Genomic DNA, 22,082 nt, shown 5'->3' with positions numbered 1-22,082 from the left:
AAAAAAATCTGGAGTTTAGAACTTCTCAATAAAAAAATATTCTTCAATATTCACTTTAGAAAAAGGCTGTTGTGTACAACCTATCTTGTCTCAAAATAGAAATGTGATTTCATTTCATAGCCTCATTGTTAATCCATCTCTTCTGTTCATTGTATGTAAAGACAGTAGTTCCCAAAGCTTTTGATATAAGGATCTTGCACTCTTAGCTAGCCAGGATGGAGAAACTTTCTAATGAGGAATTTCAAACTCAGTGGTGCTTTCAAGCTAAATTAAAACTTCATTAATCACAGCATTGCCTACATTCTTTTGAGGACCAGTGATAACAATATGTCTGATATTGTATTATTCATTGAGACTATAGAACGGGTTTGCTAGGGGAATGCATTTACGGGCCCCTCGATGCAGTGCTACGGTTCTCAAGGTCTGCACATCCAGCTCAGAAGGCGCTGTTTTTAGGAGATGAGGAATGTAGCCACCTCTTTTACTATTCTAATAAAATTCCCATTGGCTTTAAAGTTCAAGTTTGTCGACACATTTTGCAGATAAAACTCAGTCAGCATTATTAGATTTGTTTTTAGATTTTCTGGTGTGAAAACTGAAAAGAAAACATATAATGCGTATTCGAAACCAATGGTGAATCTCACAAACCAGGCATGATGATAAGCTCAGGGTATTCTCAAGAAATCTTTTCAATTGTTGTGTAGCTAAAGAAACTAGTGTGAGAAAACGTCCTGGAAGAGGAAAGCATCCAAGGTCTCCTACTTGAACATCAAGGCTGGAACTGACAGTTGCCCACCTCACAAGTATGGGTCTCTGTACTCCTGATTTCCAGAAAAACCTGACTCCAAATGCTGCCCTTTGGAGCAACACATTGGACAAGTGATGAGCATAACAGTTTTCCCACAGATACCAATTTAAAAGCATTTGTAGATTTTTTTAAATCCCCCGTTCACATAAAGAATTGCAACCATGTAAAAGACATAGGCCCTGCTCTTGGTTTAAACGTGGAAGTTGGTTTTTGGAGATAACTTCTTTTGTTTGTTTTTTTGAAATTATGAAAAGAGACCACATACCTGAAGCATTCATAAGAATGAATTGCTTATGCATTATTTTATTCCATATAAGGTAATAGCTATAACATAAATTAGACATCTTTGTGATTCTGTTCTTGGTTTCCCTTTTTAGGATTCATAAATATTATCATTATCTTCCTCTTTGGAAAGATACTCTCAGAGCATGGTGATATGCCTGTAAAAGCTAAACAGACAAAACCCACATACTATTCGCGTCACCAGAATGGGATTCTGAATCATCTCAGTTTGAGTACCAACCTAGTCATTCATCATCCATGAATGGCTGAGAATATTCAAATTTTATTTATTTTTACATGGTAATAGGGATTCTACTAACCTTGTGTAACTTAAATGACCATGATGATAGAGCCCTGAGACATAAAATGTTTTATGCAAGCTATAAAGTTCTATGCAACCTTATGTGGTGTCACTGATAACATGGGGCCAGTGATGGGCATATCACAAAGCATGTGCATGCAGTTGCATTAGGACTGAACTTTAGCACTGCATGTATTACATTGTGTATGGACAGGTATAAATCCATGATTAACAAAAATGGAAGCAAAAGTTTATTTACCTAAATGTGATATTTTTCAGTCATTCAGACATTCTTAATGGAAGAGTGCATAACTTAGTTGCAGACTGAATAAGAAAAGTGGCAGAATTTGGTTAAGCTGAGAGAGGATGAAGCATGGAGGACCCTTCTGAAGGCAAAGAGTGAAAACTGGAGGCAGAAAGAGAGGGAAACATAGACAAGTAGAGAAGGGCTGGGGAGGGAGTTCTTTGAATTGTAAGATCAGGGTCTTAGCCCTGAGGGAAATTTGTACATCACTGATTTATTTTTTTTTTTAAGTTACATCCATGTTAGTTAGCATATAGTGCAACAATGATTTCAGAAGTAGATACCTTAATGTCCCTTACCCATTTAGCCCATTCCCTCCCAGAGCCCCCCAGTAACCCTCTGCTTGTTCTACATATTTGAGTCTCTTATGTTTTTGTTCACCTCCCTGTTTTTACATTATTTTTGCTTTCTTTCCCTAATGTTCATCTGTTTTATATCTTAAAGTCCTCATATGAGTAAAGTCATATGATACTTGTCTTTCTCTGACCTGATTAATTTCACTTAGCATAATACCCTCTAGTTCCATCTATGTAGTTGCAAATGGCAAGATTTCATTCTTTTTGATTGCCAAGTAATACTCCAGTGTGTGTGTGTGGGTGTGGGTGTGGGTGTGTGTATACACACGTCACATCTTCTTTTTCCATTCATCCATCGATGGACATTTGGGCTCTTTCCATACTTTGGCTATTGTTGATAGTGCTACTATAAACATTGGAGTGCATGTGCCCCTTGGAAACAGCATACCTATATCCCTTGGAAAAATACCTAGTAGTGCAATTCCTGGGTCATAGCGTAGTTCTATTTTTAATTTTTTGAGGAACCTCCATACTATTTTCCAAAGTGGCTGCACCAGTTTGCATTTCCACCAGCAGTGAAAAAGAGATCCTCTTTCTCTACATCCTCACCAACATCTGATGTCGCCTGAGTTGTTAATGTTAGCCATTCTGACAGGTGTGAGGTAGCATCTCATTGTGATTTTGATTTGTATTTCTCTGATGATGAGTGACATGGAGCATTGTTTCATGTGTTTCTTGGCCATCTGGAGGTCTTCTTTAAAGAAGTGTCTGTTCAGGGTGCCTGGGTGGCTCAGTCGGTTGCTCGTCAGACTTCAGCTCAGGTCATGATCTCACAGCTCGTGGGTTCGAGTCCTGTGTCCAGCTCTGTGCTGACAGCCAGCTCAGAGCCTGAAGCCTGTTTCAGATTCTGTGTCTCCCTCTCTCTCTGACCCTCCCCTGCTCACGCCGTCTCTCTCTCTCTCTCAGAAATAAATAAAACATTAAAAAATAATTTTTTTAAAGAAGTGTCTGTTCATGTCTTTCGCCCAGGAAATTTGTACATCTAATGTTAAAAACTCCCAACATTTGGGGGAGAAAGGAACCCTTAGTGCATTATTGATCTCACCACTCTGAGAAAACCACTTCCTCTCACATTCCAGTGGAACATACCTGGCTCTGATTTGCAGGAATTTCTTTTTTTTTTTTTTTAATTTTTTTTTTAAATTTATTTCTAGGAGAGAGAGAGACAGCGTGAGCAGGGGAGGGTCAGAGAGAGAGGGAGTCACAGACTGAAACAGGCTCCAGGCTCTGAGCTGGCAGTCAGGACAGAGCCCGACGCGGGGCTCGAACCCACGAACTGCGAGATCATGACCTAAGCGAAAGTGGGACGCTTAACCGACTAAGCCACCCAGGCGCCCCTGGAATTTCTGTTCCTGATGGGTTTTGAACAAATTGTCAAATTCTACTGATTCATCTTAAGACCCAGCATGGAAGCCCCCAGCCTAAAGATTTCTATCTGGGTGTGGACTGGCAACTTCACTGGAGCAAAGGGTTATTACCACAGAAAATTGGAAGTCATAAATTTTCCTTTCTTTGTTTTTCTTTTGATTGTGGTTATTGTTTGTTTGCTTTATTTGAGCCCTTGAGCCCTAGAATCCCCCTGCCATGTAATAATGACATCGGCAGAGCGACAGTGAGACCCTCCTTCCAAGTTTATGCCGGGAAAGTCAGTTTATGGTTAGAGACTGGTATCACAAAGCAGTACTTAATTAAACTGATCAGTTACACTCAGTGGACACTTATTTAATAAATATTAAAAGACCAACTCAGTAAATGAGTTTATGCTATGACTCTGGAACTAGCAAAATTTTAAAAGCACAATTCCCCATTGAAGAAGTAATAAATAAGACTCATTGCTAGGGGAATCAAATGTTGCCTCTCTCATAGGATTTAGATTTTTTGGTGGCATTTTTAGCATCTATGGCCCTATTAAACCCTATTGTTTTCTTCCTAATTTGTGCCATCTAGGAATGATTTTCATTTAACTTTCCCATGGCTCATTTCTCTCCTTCAGAACATTTCCATATGATTCCCTGATAAAGTCCATGCTTTAACACATTTCCATTATAAAACTGTAATAAGCACCAACTAAATAGCAATATGAAATAGCCAGAACATAAAGGACTGACAGGAGAAGAAATTGGTCAGCTGGGTAGTTAATTTTTATTCTTGAATGCCTGCTGCACTTTTTGTCTCTTATGGTTGTTTTTAACCCTCTCAATAAGATTCCTTGCCTGACAGACAAGGACTCTGAGGAGACAATTCTCACAATTCTTTTTTTTTAATGTTTACTGCATATTTTTTGAGAGAGACACAGAGAGAGAGAGAGAGAGAGAGAGTGTGTGTGCATGTGCATGAATGGGGGAGGGGCAGAGAGGGAGAAGGAGACACAGACTCTGAAACAGGCTCCAGGCTATCAGCTGTCAGCACAGAGCCCGATGTGGGGCTTGAACTTGGGACAGACGAGATCATGACCTGAGCCGAAGTCAGATGCTTAACCAACTGAGCCACGCAGGTGGCCCTATCCCACAATTCTTAAGGGCCGTGGTTTTTCCCCCATAACAAAATCATCAAGCAGTACCTTTTAATGACGCAATAATTGTTGTTCTTCAACCTAGCCCCATAATGGAAAGGAAAGGTTTTCATTTTTGCTCCTTCCTTTTACCCTTTGGGCTATGCAAAATCCCCCTTACCTGTTCTGTTTAATGGGCCTGAGTACTCTAGAGAATTAGTGAGGGCCAGTTAGCAACTGGAGCCCCTTCAAAAATTAGTTTCAATTCAACAAGTACTTATGGAATACCACTCCCTCCTCCGTGTCTTGAGAAATACAGACATCATAGAACTTAGCTCCTGCCTGCTTAAGACTCAAAAGTTGTCTGTAAGTAGCCACCTAAACAAATGGTGATTATCCAGGTCTGACTCTGGTCATGACCAGTAGCATCCATAGATGTGAAAAGTACAAATTGTGTTTCTCTGAGCTTATTCTCTCTGTATTATCTGAAGTAAAAGTAGACTTATTATATGAAGTAAAAGGTAGACATTAAGACCAAGGTGAGAAAAAGAGCTAAAGAGGTGTGAGAAATAGGAAACACTTAGGGAGTCAGATGACAACCTTATTAAATGTGTGTCTGCTCCCCCAGCCTCCTAATCCCCAACACTGTCCCAGCTCTGTACATGTGCATCCTGATTTTATAATCTGGCTACAGGTCTACTGAAAACGGAGATGGCCTGTGGGTACCAAAGATATGCCAACTAGGGGTCATGGGAAAAGCCTTGTGGAAGCAGAAGGATTTACTTAGGCTTTGAATGAAGGGTAGGGATTTATCAGCTAGAAGTAACAGTATGAGCAATATTAAAATAGCATACACATCTGAGGGGGAAAATAAATCCAAGTGACTGGAGAATTTTTTTTTATAAGAGGTGCTCTTTTTTATACCACTAGTCAAGAGAATGGGTCAGCATCTTCCTACTTAGATGTGCTCCCTATCTTCCAACAGCTTTTCATTGAGGTTAGCTCCTCTGCTACTGGTATAAATTGCAGAGCATAAATAGTAAAAACAGTAAACCAATATATGACCCAACATTAAAATGGGTATATCAGAGAAACATGTAACTAAACAGGTGTTTTTTGTTTTTTTTTAACCTCCTATCTGTCTTTGAGGTTTCCATAGGAGGGGGGGTGATTTAAGCTCTGCTTGGTACTGATAGCTTTAGAAAAAGAGGCCCCTTTCAGGATATTCCACCCATTTGCTCTCACATCCATACATGAGGTATGAGAAAATACTTTTTAAATTAATATTTTCATCTACCATGTTTGTACCAAGTTGTTTTAGCAGACTTTCACGCATCTCATAGGAAAGCCAAAGAGCTTACTAAAATGATCTGGTACCTATTGAAAAGTTTCTAGAAGAAGCCCACAAATTCAGTGCAATCTTCATTTCTTGCTGTAGTTGAGTTGGCTAAACCATCAGCTGTCATCAGCTTACTTTCCAGGTGTCTGCTCAGTTGGGGTCCTGTCTTTTCATTTTTGTAGATTTTTCTCTTACATCTACCATGGCAGGAGTTTTTCAGGCAGACTTTTCTCCCTTACAAGTTATTACCTCCTTATTCTAATGTAGATTCTGTTCCAAACCTTTCATTCCATTCTTGGCAGCATTCACGCATGAAATGTGATTCTTCTATTACTTAATTCCTTACTTTCCTACACCCATTTCCACTTCTATTTCCCCATCTCCTTTCATTTTGCCCTCACATATTTTTCACTTTCTGGTTTTCCTTTTCCTTGTGAGCTCTACGTGAGAGAGCCAAATAGAAGCCCACGGTTAAAAATAGTTTCTGACAGGGGCGCCTGGGTGGCTTAGTCGGTTAAGCGTCCGACTTTCACTTAGGTCATGATCTCGCGGTTCGCGGGTTCGAGCCCCGCGTCGGGCTCTGTGCTGACTGCCAGCTCAGAGCCTGGAGCCTGTTTCAGTCTGTGACTCCCTCTCTCTCTGACCCTCCCCTGCTCGCGCTGTCTCTCTCTCTCTCTCTCCTAGAAATAAATAAAACATTTAAAAAAAAATAGTTTCTGACATTATTTGTGATTCCTAAGATGTAGTCTCACAAATAACCTTTTCTTATTTGATTTCCATCTAACATGCTGACGGTGCTCCAATCTTGTTTTCTGATTATCCCATTACATAGTGCTTTCCCTTGCGTTTAGTGGAAACTTGCAAGTAACGGTTCTGTTTGGATAGCACTGCCTAGTCATCATTTACAATTTTGTGGAATTAGAAAGGCAGTAGGAGAAAAGAACTCAGGCCTGAGTTTTTATTTAAAAGGAAAAGCACTAGTTAACTATTTTGGTAATAGGTTGAATCACTCTTCATTAGCGTGCTGTATTAGGGCCATCTTTGTGATCTAGAGTAACCTATCATGCAATGAAACATTTTCTTACCAAGGGAAAGCGCTGTGCTCTATATTGACTAATGCATTTTAAATTCTGTCTTAAATAGGCAGGCAAACTCAACTGTATCCCATTGGGATACAATTGCAGGGGGAAGAAATCATCACAAACAAATGCACAGGAAGTAACCTAAGAATTCATTTACTATAATCATTGTTTTTACCATAAAAGTGTAAATATTCACAGTCAGTAGTCAATCATGCACAGCCTTTAACAGTCTAGCAGTGTTTGTCTTATGTGCTTATGTGTGTCTGTGTGTTATAGCTAGGCGCTGAAAACTTCCTACAAATAGCTGAATTCATATGAAGCCACAATACCCAGGAGGCTAAATGAATGCTTGTTAGCATTGATCATTCAGGGGCATAAAAAGAAATTTCCGGTGCAAATAACAGCACTTTTCTTATGCATTCTAAGGACCTTTTATATTCAAGAATAAATTTTCCTTACATATATTTGTTTCAATTGACATCTTAAAGTACATCTGAGAATACAATATGGCATATAATTGAGAGCTGGACCATCTAATAGATAATGTGTGAGGTCTTCAAGGAAATGAAATGGTAATGGAATTCCTATTCTCAGTGGTAGGAAATGACTGTCCTTTGTTCTCTTCTGTGAAGGCATACCATCATATCTTAGTTGGTTTTGCCAGTATGTTTCTTTAGGCAAGTCAGTAATTTCAGAGAAGCCAAATACATCTTGCTTTTTGGGAGTGTAATTTGGCTTTTAGCCAGAATATAGTTCTTGGCTCATGTTCAGCAGACCTTACTAAAAGATAGGCTGTTTTTATATAGCTTGGGTAGTTCCACGTAATTTTTTTTCCTTTCCTATTTTTGACAGGTGCATGAGGCAATCCCATGTTACAGTGAATGCAATCAGTATTCCTGGGTTGTAGAACACTGGTCTCCATGCAAAATCCACAATGAGCTGAGATCTCTGCGCTGTGGAGGAGGAACGCAATCTAGGAAAATCAGGTGTGTAGAAATGGAGACATTTGGGAAACGGGCCAGTGGAACTCATACATATATGTGTGTGTGTATATATATANCCAGTGTTGCTTATCCAAGTACACTCTGATTTTCACACCACATACTCTGGCTTTTCCTCATCATCCAGTATCTGTGGAAGCATATGTGCCCTAACTGCCACGTGTACAGTGGGATTTCCTCTGCAATCCAGTCACAGTCCTTACCTTTTCCTGCAAATGACTTAGGTGGGAAAGCTAATTGCATGCAGGCAGCTGGCATCCCCTCACTGATTCATAGCCATAACTGTTAACAGTTATGGAGAGTTTGAAAACAGGAGATTTTGGCTGTGCTACCATATCTCTTTTTTGCTCTGTGGGTAGTGTGGTTGATGGACATGATCTTCATTTTGAATGTCATTACATTGAAAAGCTTAATTTAAACCTTCCCTATTAGCCCTGGAAATAAAGTCTGAGAATATAAACAGTAGCGATGAATTTTAATATAAAGAGAGCACACCTCTGAAAGAACTTAGTGAATTCTGGGTTATTTACAGACGGATCTTCTTTCATGTTTTTGTCTTGTGAATAAAGCAGTGATAAGCAAAGGAAACACATGTCTAAACTTGTCAAATGGCCTATTTAAAATGATTTGGAAAGAATGTCTTTACCAACTGAGAATAATGGTAATAAATGTTAAAGATTGAAAAAGCAAAAACTAAAATATTAATGATAAACAATGGCTAGTATGTGAAATCAAGAAGAAAATATAGTTTAGTCAATTATTCAGTCACATGAGCATAGGGTATCATTTTGCAAGATTTAGGAAGCTCCATGTCAAACGGACAGACAGTGCTCAAAGCCTATAACTCCCTATTGAGTTCACTGTTGGATTGAAGTCAGTTGCCAAAGCAGAGCCTACTTATTTGTATTGATTGTTACTGAACATCAATGAACCTACTTTATTCAGTAATTCAGTATGCACCCACCATTTCTGTGACTTAGTCCCAATGTTGCAAAACCACTGATAAGCATGTTGGAAGAAATAGCTATTAATGAAACTATAGTAGTTCTCCTCCTCATAAACCCAAGCAAATAGCTAATAGATGAGTTGTCTTTTTGTCACTTTGTTTATTGCCTTTTCTCTTGGGACTAGTGTGCTCAGGCTGTCACAGACTTTTTTCTCTTCAAAATCTGTGCATCCTGTGTCTTCTTCTCATGGTTTCGAGAAATGACTGATCAACCTAGAGTATCAAGGAACAACCAGATGAGCTGTGGTACCTCCCATTCTCATCCCAGCCAAGCCTCTTAGCAGTACTAAAGCAAAATCGCACAAGAGAAAGGAAAGCTTTAAGAGAATAAATTGCTACCAACAGAATTATGGGAGAGTGATGGAGGGAAAAGATACTTAAACAAGAAGGCTTTTAATTTCTCAGCTCAAACATACAGAGCTTGATAGAATAAAAATAACACAGCTACTGAATATCACTCTGATATGGGCTAAATTGCAATCCTCCAAAATCTACGTACTGTAGTCCAAAATTTGAGTACCTCAAAATGTGGCTCTATTTGGAGACCAGCTCTTTAAAGAGGTAATTAATGTTAAATGAGGTCACTGGGATGGGCCCTAATCCAATCTGACTCATGTCCTTATAGAAAGAGGAGATTAGGGGACGGACACACACACACACACACACAGGAAGACCATGTAAAGCCACAGGGAGAAGAGAGCCATCAGCCATCTACACACCAGTGAGAGAGGTCTCAGAAGAAACCACCCTTCCAGCAACTTAATCTCAGACTTGGAGCCTCTAGAACTGTAAGAAAAAATTTTCTGTCGTTTAAGCCACCTAGTCTGTGATATTTGTTTTGTCAAGTTTGTCATTAAATATGGGAAGCAGATTTTCCGAGTGTGTTGCATTCTAAACCATTATAGACCTTAGTAAGATGCTGTTAGGATGAATAAAATAGCTTATCCTTTCTCTTTCTGGAAACCCCTAAGCTGGAGGACATCTTCATGGTTCATCTTAGGTTGCATTCTTCTATTAATTCAAGAAATATTCTATGTATCAGGCACTCTAGGCACTGGGGATAAAAAAGTAAACAAAAGTCTATCCTCAAATAACTTATAGCCACAGGAAAAAAAGATAAACACATAAATATAATGGGATGGCTTTCCTATGAAATGCCAGGAAAAAAACTGGATTGGAATGATTGGGGATATTGTTTTGGAGACATTGGTCAGCAAAATATTGAAGCGGAGATCTGAATATAAAGATGAATATAAATGAATGAATGAATATAAAGATCTGTAGAAAGAAATCCCAGGGAGAGGGAGTGTCCAAAGCAGAAAACTTTTTGGCTTGTTATAAGAAGATGAATAAAAAGGTGTTCCATATGGCTGGTGTCACTACTCAAATCATACAGCCTTCTAAAACAAAGTAAAAGGATTTTTTTCTAACTGCAACTTGAGGAGATGAAATGTTTGAGACAGGAAATTACATCATCTTATTTACATTTGAAAGGACCTTGTCTGATGTATTGAAGAGAAGGTATTTTGGAGTCTATAAGTAGAAACAGGGATGAGGGTTTCAAGGACACTGACGGTTAGATTGGGCTTGGTAATAATGACGGTGGTGAGCAGGTCACATTTGGACTATTTTTGGAAGGTACAGACCACAGGATTTATTTATAAAGTGACTGTAGAATGTGGAAGAAAGAAAAGCATCAAAGATGATGGCTAGGTTTTAGTACCTGAACAATCATAGGAATGATGGTGTCATTTGTCGAGATGAGGAATATTAGACACAAATTTGAGAGAGAAAATCAAAAGCTAGCTTCTGAACACATTAAATTTGAGATGATTTTAGCCTTCCAACTGTGATAGTACTGTTTGGAGTTGAAAGAGAGAGAGTGGTATAAATTTGGGCTTCAACAGCTTATATATTTGGTATATTTTGATAAGACAAGACATAAGAAATGGAGCCCTGAGAAATTCCAGTATTCATATATGACCACAAAGAGAAAGCTATATAAGAAGACTGAGAAAGAATAGATGGAAAAGGAGGAAAACCATGAAAATGGGAAGATAGAGGGTTTTTCAAGAAAAAAAAATACAAATCAGATTTTTCAAATGGGTCTCAGAAATTTACGAAGGTGAGAATTGATAGTTGAGTTTGGCAATGGGGAGTCTGTTAATGATGCTGATGAAAGGTTTCTCTAGATTAGTAATAAACGTATGCCTAAAGTAAATTCAGTAGGTGTTTATGGAAGAAGTGGGAGAAAGCATGCAGAGATAGCAAATATAGACAAGCTTTAAAGCAGTTTTGCCATGAGTTTTGAGTAAAACTGAGGTGACAATTGAAGGGACCTATTGCAAGGAAATTGATGATGCAGACTATGTAACTGCAAGGTCATTTTCATTTGGGACCATCTTCAATTTCAGTCTTTTTAAGTCTTTGCTCTTGGGCTTGTCAGAAACCCCAGAAAAGTCTCTTTTTAAATCATACGTGAAATAGATAATACTAGCAGCCAGTGTTTGGGGAACCTAATGAAAGGCTGTTGATGTGGTAGACAGAATGGTGGCCCCCCAAAGATATCACATTTTGATCACTGAAATCTGTGAATATGTTCACTTACATACCAAAAGGGGCTTTGCAGATGTGGTGTTAGGATTGAGAAGGGAAGATATTCCTGGATTGTCTGGGTGGGGACAATTTATTCACAAGGGTTCTTAAAAATGGGAAGGGAAATGGGAGGAAAATGTCACTACAGGTGTAAGGCATAGAGAGATGCAAGTCTGCTAGACTTAGAAGTTGGAGAAGGGGGCCATGCCCAGGGAATGTGGGTGGCCCCTAGAACCTGGAAAAAGGTTCAGCAGTGGTCTCTCCTCTAGACCATCCAGAAAGGACTCCAGCTTTGCCAAAGCAAAGATGTTAGCTTAGTATGATCCATGTTGGATTTCTATACTACAGAGATGTAAGATAATAAATCTGCATTATTTAAAAATTTTTTAATTTTTTTATTTACTTCTGAGAGGGCATGAGCAGGGGAGGGTCAGAGAGAGAGGGAGATACCGAATCTGAAACAGGCTTCAGTCTCTGAGCTAGCTGTCAGCACAGAGCCGGACACAGGGCTCGAACCTATGAACCATGAGATCATGACTTGAGCCAAAGTCCAACGCTCAACTGACTGAGCCACCCAGGTGCCCCTGCCTTATTTAAACCTCTAGGTTTGTGGTCATTTTTTTTCAGTGTGTTACCTCATACTTAAACCCTTGTTTTTCAGTATGATACTCCCATCCTTAAGTGAGCCACTCTCTAGTCCAAAGATTCTTATTGTGCCCTCTTCCAGATAATAAACCTTCAGTTACCTGCAAGGGGAATGGAGAGGCCATCAATCAGCCTTTGGACTGGGGGAGGGAAGGGGTGCGGTAGGAGGGGATCTAAGGGCCCAGATACTTCTTAAAAACACTATCAGTAAATCTGTCTTCCAGTTTTTCAGCCTCACCTTCATCCACATTTCCAGAGGCACTTGATGCCACAATTCCTGAATTTTTGTGTTCTGGAGTATAAATGGAGTCACTTCCTTTGTTTTTCCTTGAAGTCTTAGTATTCACTTTTCTTGGTATGTATGCTGAGTCAGTTACCACTAGTCCATCTATTTCCATTTGTTGCCTTTGTCCTTTCCTATATTTTTTGTCCTTGTAGGGTAATGCCTTTCTCTCTCTACGTTGGGTTTTTAGGTTTTCTTTGTTTGTGTCCTTTTTGTGGTTTTTGTTGGGTTTTTAGGTTTTCTTTGTTTGTGTCCTTTTTGTGGTTTTTGTTGGGTTTTTAGGTTTTCTTTGTTTGTGTCCTTTTTGTGGTTTTTGTAACAAATTCTTTTACTATTGTTTTCGTGCAATATTGGGAGTGAACAAAGGCTAATGCAAACGTTGAATTCGATGCCACTGACCAGAAGTCTTTCCTTTCTCAGTGAAAGAAATAAAGCAACATCAGCTGAGAGTATGTGGGCAAGAAGGAAAGAAATTTCCAGTTTTTAAGTTTGTCCAGAGCAAGACACATAAGCTATTTTGTGGTCCTTCCTTCCATTGACTCTTACCACAAAAGAAATTAAAGTTCATAGATGACTCTGTACAGTACCTCCCTATATTAGAAAGCATTACTTACATCTTCTCTCTTCTATTCTACGTTAACCTTCCTTAGACAATATACAGTCTTTCATTACTTAGCACCTCATAAAGCTTATTTTGTTATGTACAAGGTAATGGACTACTTTGCAATTTTCCTGAATTAAAAGCAAAATGTGGGGCAGTTGGTTGAATGTCCAGTTCTTGATTTCGGCTCAGGTAATGATCCCAGTGTCATGAGATTAGCTCCGTGTCCAGCTCTGTGGAAAGCATAGAGTTTGCCTAAGATGTTCTCTCTTTCTCTCTACCCTGTTCCCCGCTCATGTTTGATCTCTCTCTCTCTCTCTCATAAAGAAAAAAAATGCAATTCCGAATGTATACGATAATTCAGTCTAGTAAAGCAGGATTTGAGGAGCACCAAAAGCTCTCCAGCATATCTATTTTAAAATGCTTATTCCTTATCTATGGCATTGTGTCTGAAATTGTCAGATCAGCAAATGTCATCATTTGACTCTTCATTATTGTCATTTTCACCTTCACTTTGATTATTATCACTAGGAGAAAAGTGTCCTAGTGGTCAGGATCTTGTCTGTCTCTGTCTCTCCTTCTGTATCTCAACAGCCAGGCAAGGGCCTGGTACACAGTAAATCCTAAATAAAATAGTTACTGAATGAATTATTATTGGTGAATACTAACTTTGTATCCCACACCTAGCAAAAGAGACTTGCACACAGCTAGTATTTCTTAAACATTAAAAAAAATGAATTCAAACATGAAAGTCAAATTGGCATTTAATATAAATACAGAGAAATGCCCACTCATAGGGGTATAGTTGAATGGATGTTCACAACCGGGACACAATTGTGTAGCCAACCCAGAGGCTGAGAAATAAAATATTACCAGGACTACTTTAAGCCCTTATCAGTAAGTAACCATTCCCCCAAACTACTATTCTGACTTCTGATACCATAGATGAATATTGGCTACTTCTTAACTTTATGTGAATGGAATCATATAGAGCACACTCCTTTGTGGGCTTCTTTTGCTCAGCATTGGATTTGTGAGCTTCATCCACACACTATCATATAACAATAGTTCATGCATTCCCACCACCTTATAGCATTTAATTGAATTACCACAATATATTTATCTGTTGACTTTGTTGAATATTTGGACTGTTTCTAGTTTGGATGATTATGAACAGTGCTAATATGCATATACTCTGTCAATTTTTTTTTCTTTTTTGGTACACATTCATGCACATTCCTTTTGTACATGTAAATAGGAGTGGAGTTATTGGGTTGCATAATATTTATATACTTCACTTTCATAGATATTGGCAACTAGTTTTTCAAGGAGTTTATGCTCCAACTGACAGAGTAAGAAGAGTTACAGTTGTGGCGTATTTCTGACAATGCTTGATATTTTCCATATTTTTTATTGAAGCCATTCCAGTGGGTATGTAGTGGTATAATACTTTGGTTTTGATTTGATTGAATCAATAGCATCATTATTTTATTTTGCCTTTGCCAGCATTTATCTCAAGCCTGACATAGATTAGACCAAGCATCTGTATACCATGTGCTCAAATGCTGCATGTAAATGCTTATATATTGCCCTTTCGTTTGTGACATCAAATACCTTACTGAAATGTAGAGAATATCTGAAAGATAAACATGTTCAATTATGTTTCACATTACTTGGCCATGACCTTAAATGTGTTGGACAAAGATTAAGGAAGTTTGGATGATGTGAGACACAAGTGTAGGAAACGTCTAAGAGAGTCACAAGAACTATGAAGGCTCTCACCTTTACAAAAGTGCTGATGAATTCATTCAGAGAAGGAAAGCCTTCAAAATTTGTTACAGTAAAAAGAAAATTCACTCACTGCTGGACGTGAGTAAAAAGAGTGTAGGTCTCTTGAGATACAGAGTTCTTCAAGAATGACAGTGGACTCCAGTCTTTGTGTTGTTCTCTCCTGGTCTGCTGAATAAAGGGTTATCTTGCAATAAAGGTCAACTGGCTGAAGAAGGGATATTTTTTCCTAGATTTCTCTGCTAGTCGTATTATGTTTAACTATCTTTGAGGTGTAAGTAACTATGTACATCATAACTGTGTTAAATTTACTTAATTGTTTTATCTTTTGATGTGACTTTACAGGTGTGTGAGTGCTGCGGATAGTGAAGGGGGAGCCGTGGATAACAGACTGTGCAACCAGGATGAAATTCCCCCAGAAACCCAGTCCTGCACTCTCTTGTGTCCCAGTGAATGCGTCATGTCCGAGTGGGCACCTTGGAGCAAATGCCCACAGGTAATTTCTCTTCCCTTGTCCATACCCTAATCCCCCAGTGCTTCACTGTTGGCCATGGTGTATTCACAGTACTTGCTCTCCAAAACATTCTTCTAGTAACATGAGAATAGAAGTTTGCCTAAGAAGGAAGAAAAAAAATTCAGCAAGCGAGACCGAACAATCTAAAATGCCAGTGCTTCTCTTAAGGCCTTTATCATGGGAACACGAACAAGGAAAATAAGCCTATAATGATCCCACTAGGATTAGAATGCACACCCATTGTTAAAGAGGTCTTCTTTAGCACCAAAACGATTCTCATTATAATCTCTTGGTTCAGTTCCATTTTTATCCTGGCAGAATCAATTATATCTTAGTAGCTCAATTCTACTGTGTAATTTAGCTTCTGTTAGTGATGATCTGTTTTTGCCTTTTGCTGTTTTCCCAAAGATGAGGTGTTCTTTTGTCATGTTCTTCTTCCAGAGCTGACAAAAACCTTTTTTAAAGTCTAAAGAATTTGCCTTTTTCTTTTAAAAAAAAATGGAAACATAACGTGAGTATGGAAAAATAAGTATTCCTCAAATAGAACGGTTCCACTTAATATTCTCAGAAGCTAAACTCTGATATTTTAGACTCCTATTTCAGCTTACAGAGCTAAAAATGAGGATAAGGAATATGTTATATGGCTCCAAACATTAAGAAAAGAAGACTTAGGGTACTTTGAATTCAGTGCTGATACTGACAATTTATAGGAAGATAGTGTAAAATCTGTATATGGAAATGGAAAATAATTTTGAAATCAGTTAACATTCTACATTTATAGTTTTGTATTATTGATTCATTAAATATTGTAGTCTTATCTTTGACATTTCCATAATTCTATCCCTAAAGAGATTTCCCTTTGTTATTTTTTTTTTCGTTGTTGTATCTTGTTTTGTGGAGTAGGACAACACAATGTTAAGATGAAGAGATATTAAGGGTAATTTGTAGGAATGCAATGTTTGTCCTACTAAGTCACTTATTTTGTGTAACTTAAATATAATTAAAGTTAACATTTTTTTTTTAATTTTTTAATGTTTTATTAATTTCTGAGAGAGAGAGATACAACGTGAGCATGGGAGGATCAGAGAGAGAGGGAGATACAGAATCTGAAACAGGCTCCAGGCTCTGAGCTGGCAGTCAGCACAGAGCCCGACATGGGGCTCGAACCCATGAACCATGAGATCATGACCTAAGCCGAAGTCGGATGCTTAACCAACTGAGCCACCCAGGTGCCCCTAGAGTTAACATTTATTGAGCACTTACTGTGTGCAAGGCACATGTAAAATTATTCTCTTTAGACTCTATACCAATCCTAAGTAACTACTATTATCAATCCCATTATACAGATGGACAAACTGATTCTCAGGAAGGCTAAGTAGCTTGCACAAAGTTTTACATTGAATAAGTGATGGAGCTGGGAATAAACTTGATGCTGTCTGCTGAAGGCAAAGCCTTTGCTCTTACATCCTTGGCTCCCTTATTTTAGAAGAATTAAGGTAGATTTAGACCCACTATTTCTCTTTCTTTAAAATGCAGCATCTTTTTATTTTAAGAACAAAGCGAGTTCAGGGCACCTGAGTGATTCACTTAGTTGAGCATCTGACTCTTGATTTCAGCTCAGGTCTTGATCTAAGGATCATGTGATCAAGCCCGAGTTCCATGTCAGGTTCCACACTCACTTTAAGATTCTCTCCCCCCCACCCCATCTCCTCCTCTCTCCCCAACTCTCTCTCTCTCAAATTAAAAAATTAAAAAGATAGAAGAAAGTTAATTGTATGATTATTCTGTGACTACATATAGATAGTTACAGGTACATATATTCACACTTTAGAAAATGTGGCAGCATACATTCTTTACTAGTCAACTTGCAGAAGAATTCGCAACCTGAGTAAGTTAAGTTAAATGTAGAGATCGTGATCTTCCTCACTTCTCTTTTTTCTAATTTGCTGACAGTAAACTCCATTAAGTTGTGACTACTTTACAATGAAAATGTTGCCTCTTCAGTCAAGGATTTTGGCCACTGAGCTAAAATGTCTGTTGTAGGAGCACTTTGTACAATGTTGTGATGGCCTGTTATTCTGCATTTATTTCTTTGAGTTTCTAAGAGACAGTTTTCTTAAAGGTTGCTTTTCCAAACATAATCACACTATCTTTGGAGCATTTAGAAATTGGAGATAGAGAAAACATTTCAGTTGCCTTTCTTATGTCTGGAAGATGACATTGGCAATTACTCACTTGTCAGCATAAAGTGAGAGGGTTGGTCTGTCAACTGCTTATGTACCTGCTCGGTAAAATAATACTAATAGTAGTAATAATAATAATAATAATAGCTATGACAACAGTAGTAACTTTCAATGAGTACATCTTACATTACAAGCACTGTGCTGGAATTTTAAAACACTATGCTATGATGACAGACATTTGTCCACAGTCACTCAGGTCTGTTCGACCCAATGACCTTGTTCTTTCTAGATGCCACGCTGCTCTCAAGCGTAAACAAAAATTTTAAAATGGAAAAAATGGTAATCAAGTCTCAAACCTGATTCTTTTACCCATCTCTTAAATGTGTTGCATAATTTTAATAAATTGGAACATCTTAGCACAAAGTCCCAACATCATAGATGCTTAAGCAGTACTTGGTAATGATCATGATCATGATTATAGCAAACTAGCAAGCTGGATCTTTGTACTTGAAGTTTAATTAGCACTTCAGTGTGCATTTTCTGAGAAAAATAAAAACAATTATTGTGTAATTGTTCTCTATAGAATGTACTGATTCGTGGATCTAACTATTGGCCATTATTTTACCAAATTCTCCTTTGATAGTCAGCAGTGTGACATATGTTAACAGGACCAATTCACTATGTTTTTCTTTCATCTTTTTCTTCCAAGGGCAGTTCCTTAGAATCAAACACGTAACCAAAATAAATAAATAAGGAAAAGTGCCCCCCACCAAGAAACAAAAACCCTCAGGATATTTCTGAGACAAAAATGTGTTTGCCTTTATATCTATACAGTACTCTGAAATTTACATTTTGATTTAGCTATAAAAACTATATTTAATGTGAAAGAAGCTTAATATGGCTTAAACATCGTAAATAGTTCTGCCATTTAATTAATAGAAACTTAGCCAAACCAGTTAATCAGGAAAACTATGTCTTGATTTCACAGTGTGTATCCTCCACTTAGGCCAAGCAGATGTGACAGACCATCACTGCTACCAAAGAACTCGAGTCCTAGTATCCTTGTAAGTGTGTACTGTGTCCGTATAACAAAAGATTCAATAGCTGAGTAGCAGTGTTTATTAGTTCCCACAGTGTTGACTAATAAAGTGGTAGGCAATATATAAAATGATTAAGTATACTTCCTAACCTCTGGGTCAATGACTTTCACTCTCACACATGTAAGAAGCCTCTAGAAAGTACATTTACACATGGTATCTCTACCCTGTCCTTTAGATTCTGATTTAGTACATCTGAATGGGGCTTATGAGTTTGCATTTATAAAATTTCCAGGTAATGCTGATTCTCCTGTTCTGGGAACACAATCTGAGTCCCAAGACTGTAGTCCATTACATTCAAGTCCTGTTTTTTTTTTTGTTTTTTTTTTTTCTCAACCTCACTGTAATCGCAACTATTTGTTGAATATTGAGTGAGCATCTAGCATTAATTGGATACCTAGCTTATATTTACAGATGCTTTTCATGTGCCAGACAATGTGCTTAGCACTTTGTATTTATTATCCCACTTAATCTGCAGAATGCCACATGAAATATACTCTTATCCTCCCAATATATAAATGAGTAAACTGAGTCTCAGGTTAGTAACCTGCTGCTTTTAAAGAGCTAGCAAAAGTCACGATGACTACTTAAGTCTATGTAATCTGTACACAATCCCTAACCACTGCAAAAGAAAAAGAATCCATATTTCCTGTCCTAGAGAATATGCTAACCTTTAAAATCTATTGTCTCTTTTTGTGGTTTACTTTGGTTATTGGATTTGTGAATAAGTTGAATAATCTACCTCATTTGACTAGTTTGCCAAGGAGGGAGAGAAAAGTAGTCACAAAAGAGGGTGTGATCTAAGGTGCAGGAGGAACACTTGCTGGCTGTGTGGCTGTGGCCAACTCCTTAAACGTCTGAGTTACAGATTCCTCATAGGAAAATAAGAACAATGGCCACTGCTTTCCAGATCACTTAAAGATTAGAGATAATGTGTATAAAGGGAACCGCACAAAGTATTACTTAATATAGGTTTGTTTAAAAAAAAAAAATTAAGAAGCAAATCAAAGCTCGCCCTTACATTGTTTATACTTTGGTTGGGAAACATAAGACAGGTTGATATGTATTTTCTAAGTCATACAGGAAACATCTCTTCTTTCACACAAAATGGGTTATTATGTGATCTTACAGAAATAAAAGGTCACCTCCTCTGCTGAAAAAATGACTTAAGCTTAATTTGATAAGAGTCCTTAAAAATAAGGCTTCAGAAAGATAACTGAATGAATGGGTCAGTGACTTTAAAGTAACTGCCAATTGCAAAGCATACCCAAAAGCAAATAAGACAAAGGCTTTAAAAATTGTGTTGAGACCATTTTAACTGTATTGAAAAGAACTGGAGACTATAATGGATCAAGCAAAATAAATACAATTCAAGGCAGAATTTGAAGAAAATGGAAAACCACGTGTTTGACTTATTTTTATGTTCCTGTTTCTCATACAACATACCCATGCACCTTATTTATTTTTGTGCTTGAGTATGCTCACTTCTCTAGAATGCTTTAATGTGAAAGGAAGCATATAGGATTGTACATTTAAAAACCTTTGCAATAGTGTTCACTCTTTAAAAGTATATGTATGAGTGTATAAGTACACAAAGATGAAATATATATAATAGTTCATTGTTCATTACCAAGAATTTCTCTTTTACCTACCTAATCCTAATTGTTTCCCATTTTTATCCTTATTCTCCATAAATTTTGCTGATGACTAATATTCACAGAATCCTATATTCTTCAAGAGAGTTTTATAAATTTCTAAATTGAGAAACTGTTCAGCCTTGGACATAACTGAAAGAATATATGGTCCTCCTCATGTATGCTGCCAATCCCTACAGAAATCTTCCATTAAGTAATACAGATTTTCTATTTTTATAACTCTCCTTGGAGGCTCACTGAAGGAATTTCTGAAACAATAATGTTGATAGAAGGCAGCAAAGAGGGTCCTGGAAGTAAATTTTCAAAGTGATGTATACTTTACAGAAATAAGCTTTTGCAAACCCTCTCCAGAAAGATGACTTAAGTTTAGCAAACCTACTTGAACTTTAATTGATTTACTTCCAGCTGAATGCATCAAAAGCTGGTCAGAACTACAGCTGGGCATACCCTTACATTGTAGGAATTGGAGACTCATTTAACAGTGGTCCATGTACAACTTCATGATCAAACAGTGTCTCAAATCTTTGCCTTATTACCAAGGCAGCTTCTGAGAAAGCATCACAAAGGAAGACTTTGCAAAGAAACCAGGGTTTAAGTGCACTTGAATCTGGGTTCTTTCATAGTCTTATTATGCTTCCAAAAGACATCTTATTTCTATACCTGACTCTTTTCTTTCTTTATGTGAAGAATATCCTAGTGAAAGCCAGTATAGGTATATACTGATATACACTACCACTACTCTCCTAGGTGAAGAAACTTCTTTAACAGAGATAGAGAAAATTTCTCAGAGCTCCAGAAGTAAGCATTTGAAGAATAAGAAAAACAGTATATATATATTTTTTTTTTCATGGTGCTCCAGTGTTATTTTTGGTGAAGGCTGTCAACAGTGTCATTTTATTACTGATGATTCAGCATTTTCAGTACCTTAGCACTGAAACAGCGCTCTAAAAGTTGTGTTTTCAGGGAAACAATGTACTCCAGTGTTGACTACTAGTATTCACCTCCAAGCACTTTATCAACCTCTCTTCAATCCATAACATGCAGGTGACAGCCTGTATTTGTCTCTGGAGGTCATGTCTAATGGTCATGACCCTTAAGTTGCCTGGTGCTTTTATTTGACTCACAACTGAGAAAGCCAGTGGAGGAAAATGATAATTTTTTATATGCTGGACTGCAAACTTCGTTTGTTTTTTGTTAAATTAATATTGTCTCTTAATTAGAAGCCAATAATTCATTACTCAGAGATTTGTGGAGTATTTTACCCCAGTGACAGTGAGATTTAATATAACCTAGAACCATTCTTACTTCCAGAATTATACTAGACCCTGCCAAAACAAAAGGGTCTCATTTCATGCAATGTAGTAGCAAATAATAATCCTATAAGGCAGCCTTTGAGCTGATCCAGTTTTTTTTATTTGTTTTCTTTCTTACACAGTATGATTTCTTTGAATCTCACTATCATCAATTTGGAATACAAAATAGGTGTTCTATTGGACTTAGTATCTCTGTCTCTCTCTGCCTCTACTCTACTTATCTTTAGTAGATATTTAGTAGATAAATATACTCTATTTTTAGATATGACTTAGAATAAAATAGAGGAAAAGGCTGGAGGTCTCATTTTTTTACATAGGCAGCCTTTCATTCCATCCTTTTATTTTCCAGATGGTAACTGTCTGCTCCATTGTGCCTAGTGTCCCTGGTGCAGAGCATTCTGTTTAACTTTTTTTTTTTTTTTTTTTTTTAATTTTGAA

The 22,082-nt window shown here is 37.6% G+C and overlaps 1 protein-coding gene across 1 annotated transcript in view; it reads left to right on the top strand.

Moving 5' to 3' along the window:
• LOC144234479 (thrombospondin type-1 domain-containing protein 7B-like) overlaps nucleotides 1-22,082 on the top strand; it is a 252,944-nt gene that overhangs the window by 148,558 nt on the left and 82,304 nt on the right. Inside the window, exons 5-6 of the mRNA XM_077767824.1 lie at nucleotides 7,816-7,949; nucleotides 15,228-15,378. Of these exons, the coding sequence (XP_077623950.1) occupies nucleotides 7,816-7,949; nucleotides 15,228-15,378 (285 nt within the window). The remainder of the gene's footprint in view (nucleotides 1-7,815; nucleotides 7,950-15,227; nucleotides 15,379-22,082) is intronic.

The sequence above is a fragment of the Crocuta crocuta genome, unplaced genomic scaffold (genome assembly GCF_008692635.1).
Source record: "Crocuta crocuta isolate KB4526 unplaced genomic scaffold, BGI_CrCroc_1.0 scaffold154, whole genome shotgun sequence".
NCBI classification, from domain to species: domain Eukaryota; kingdom Metazoa; phylum Chordata; class Mammalia; order Carnivora; family Hyaenidae; genus Crocuta; species Crocuta crocuta.
Note: the sequence above shows the minus strand (reverse complement) of the source record. Positions and strands in the feature narration are given on the sequence as shown.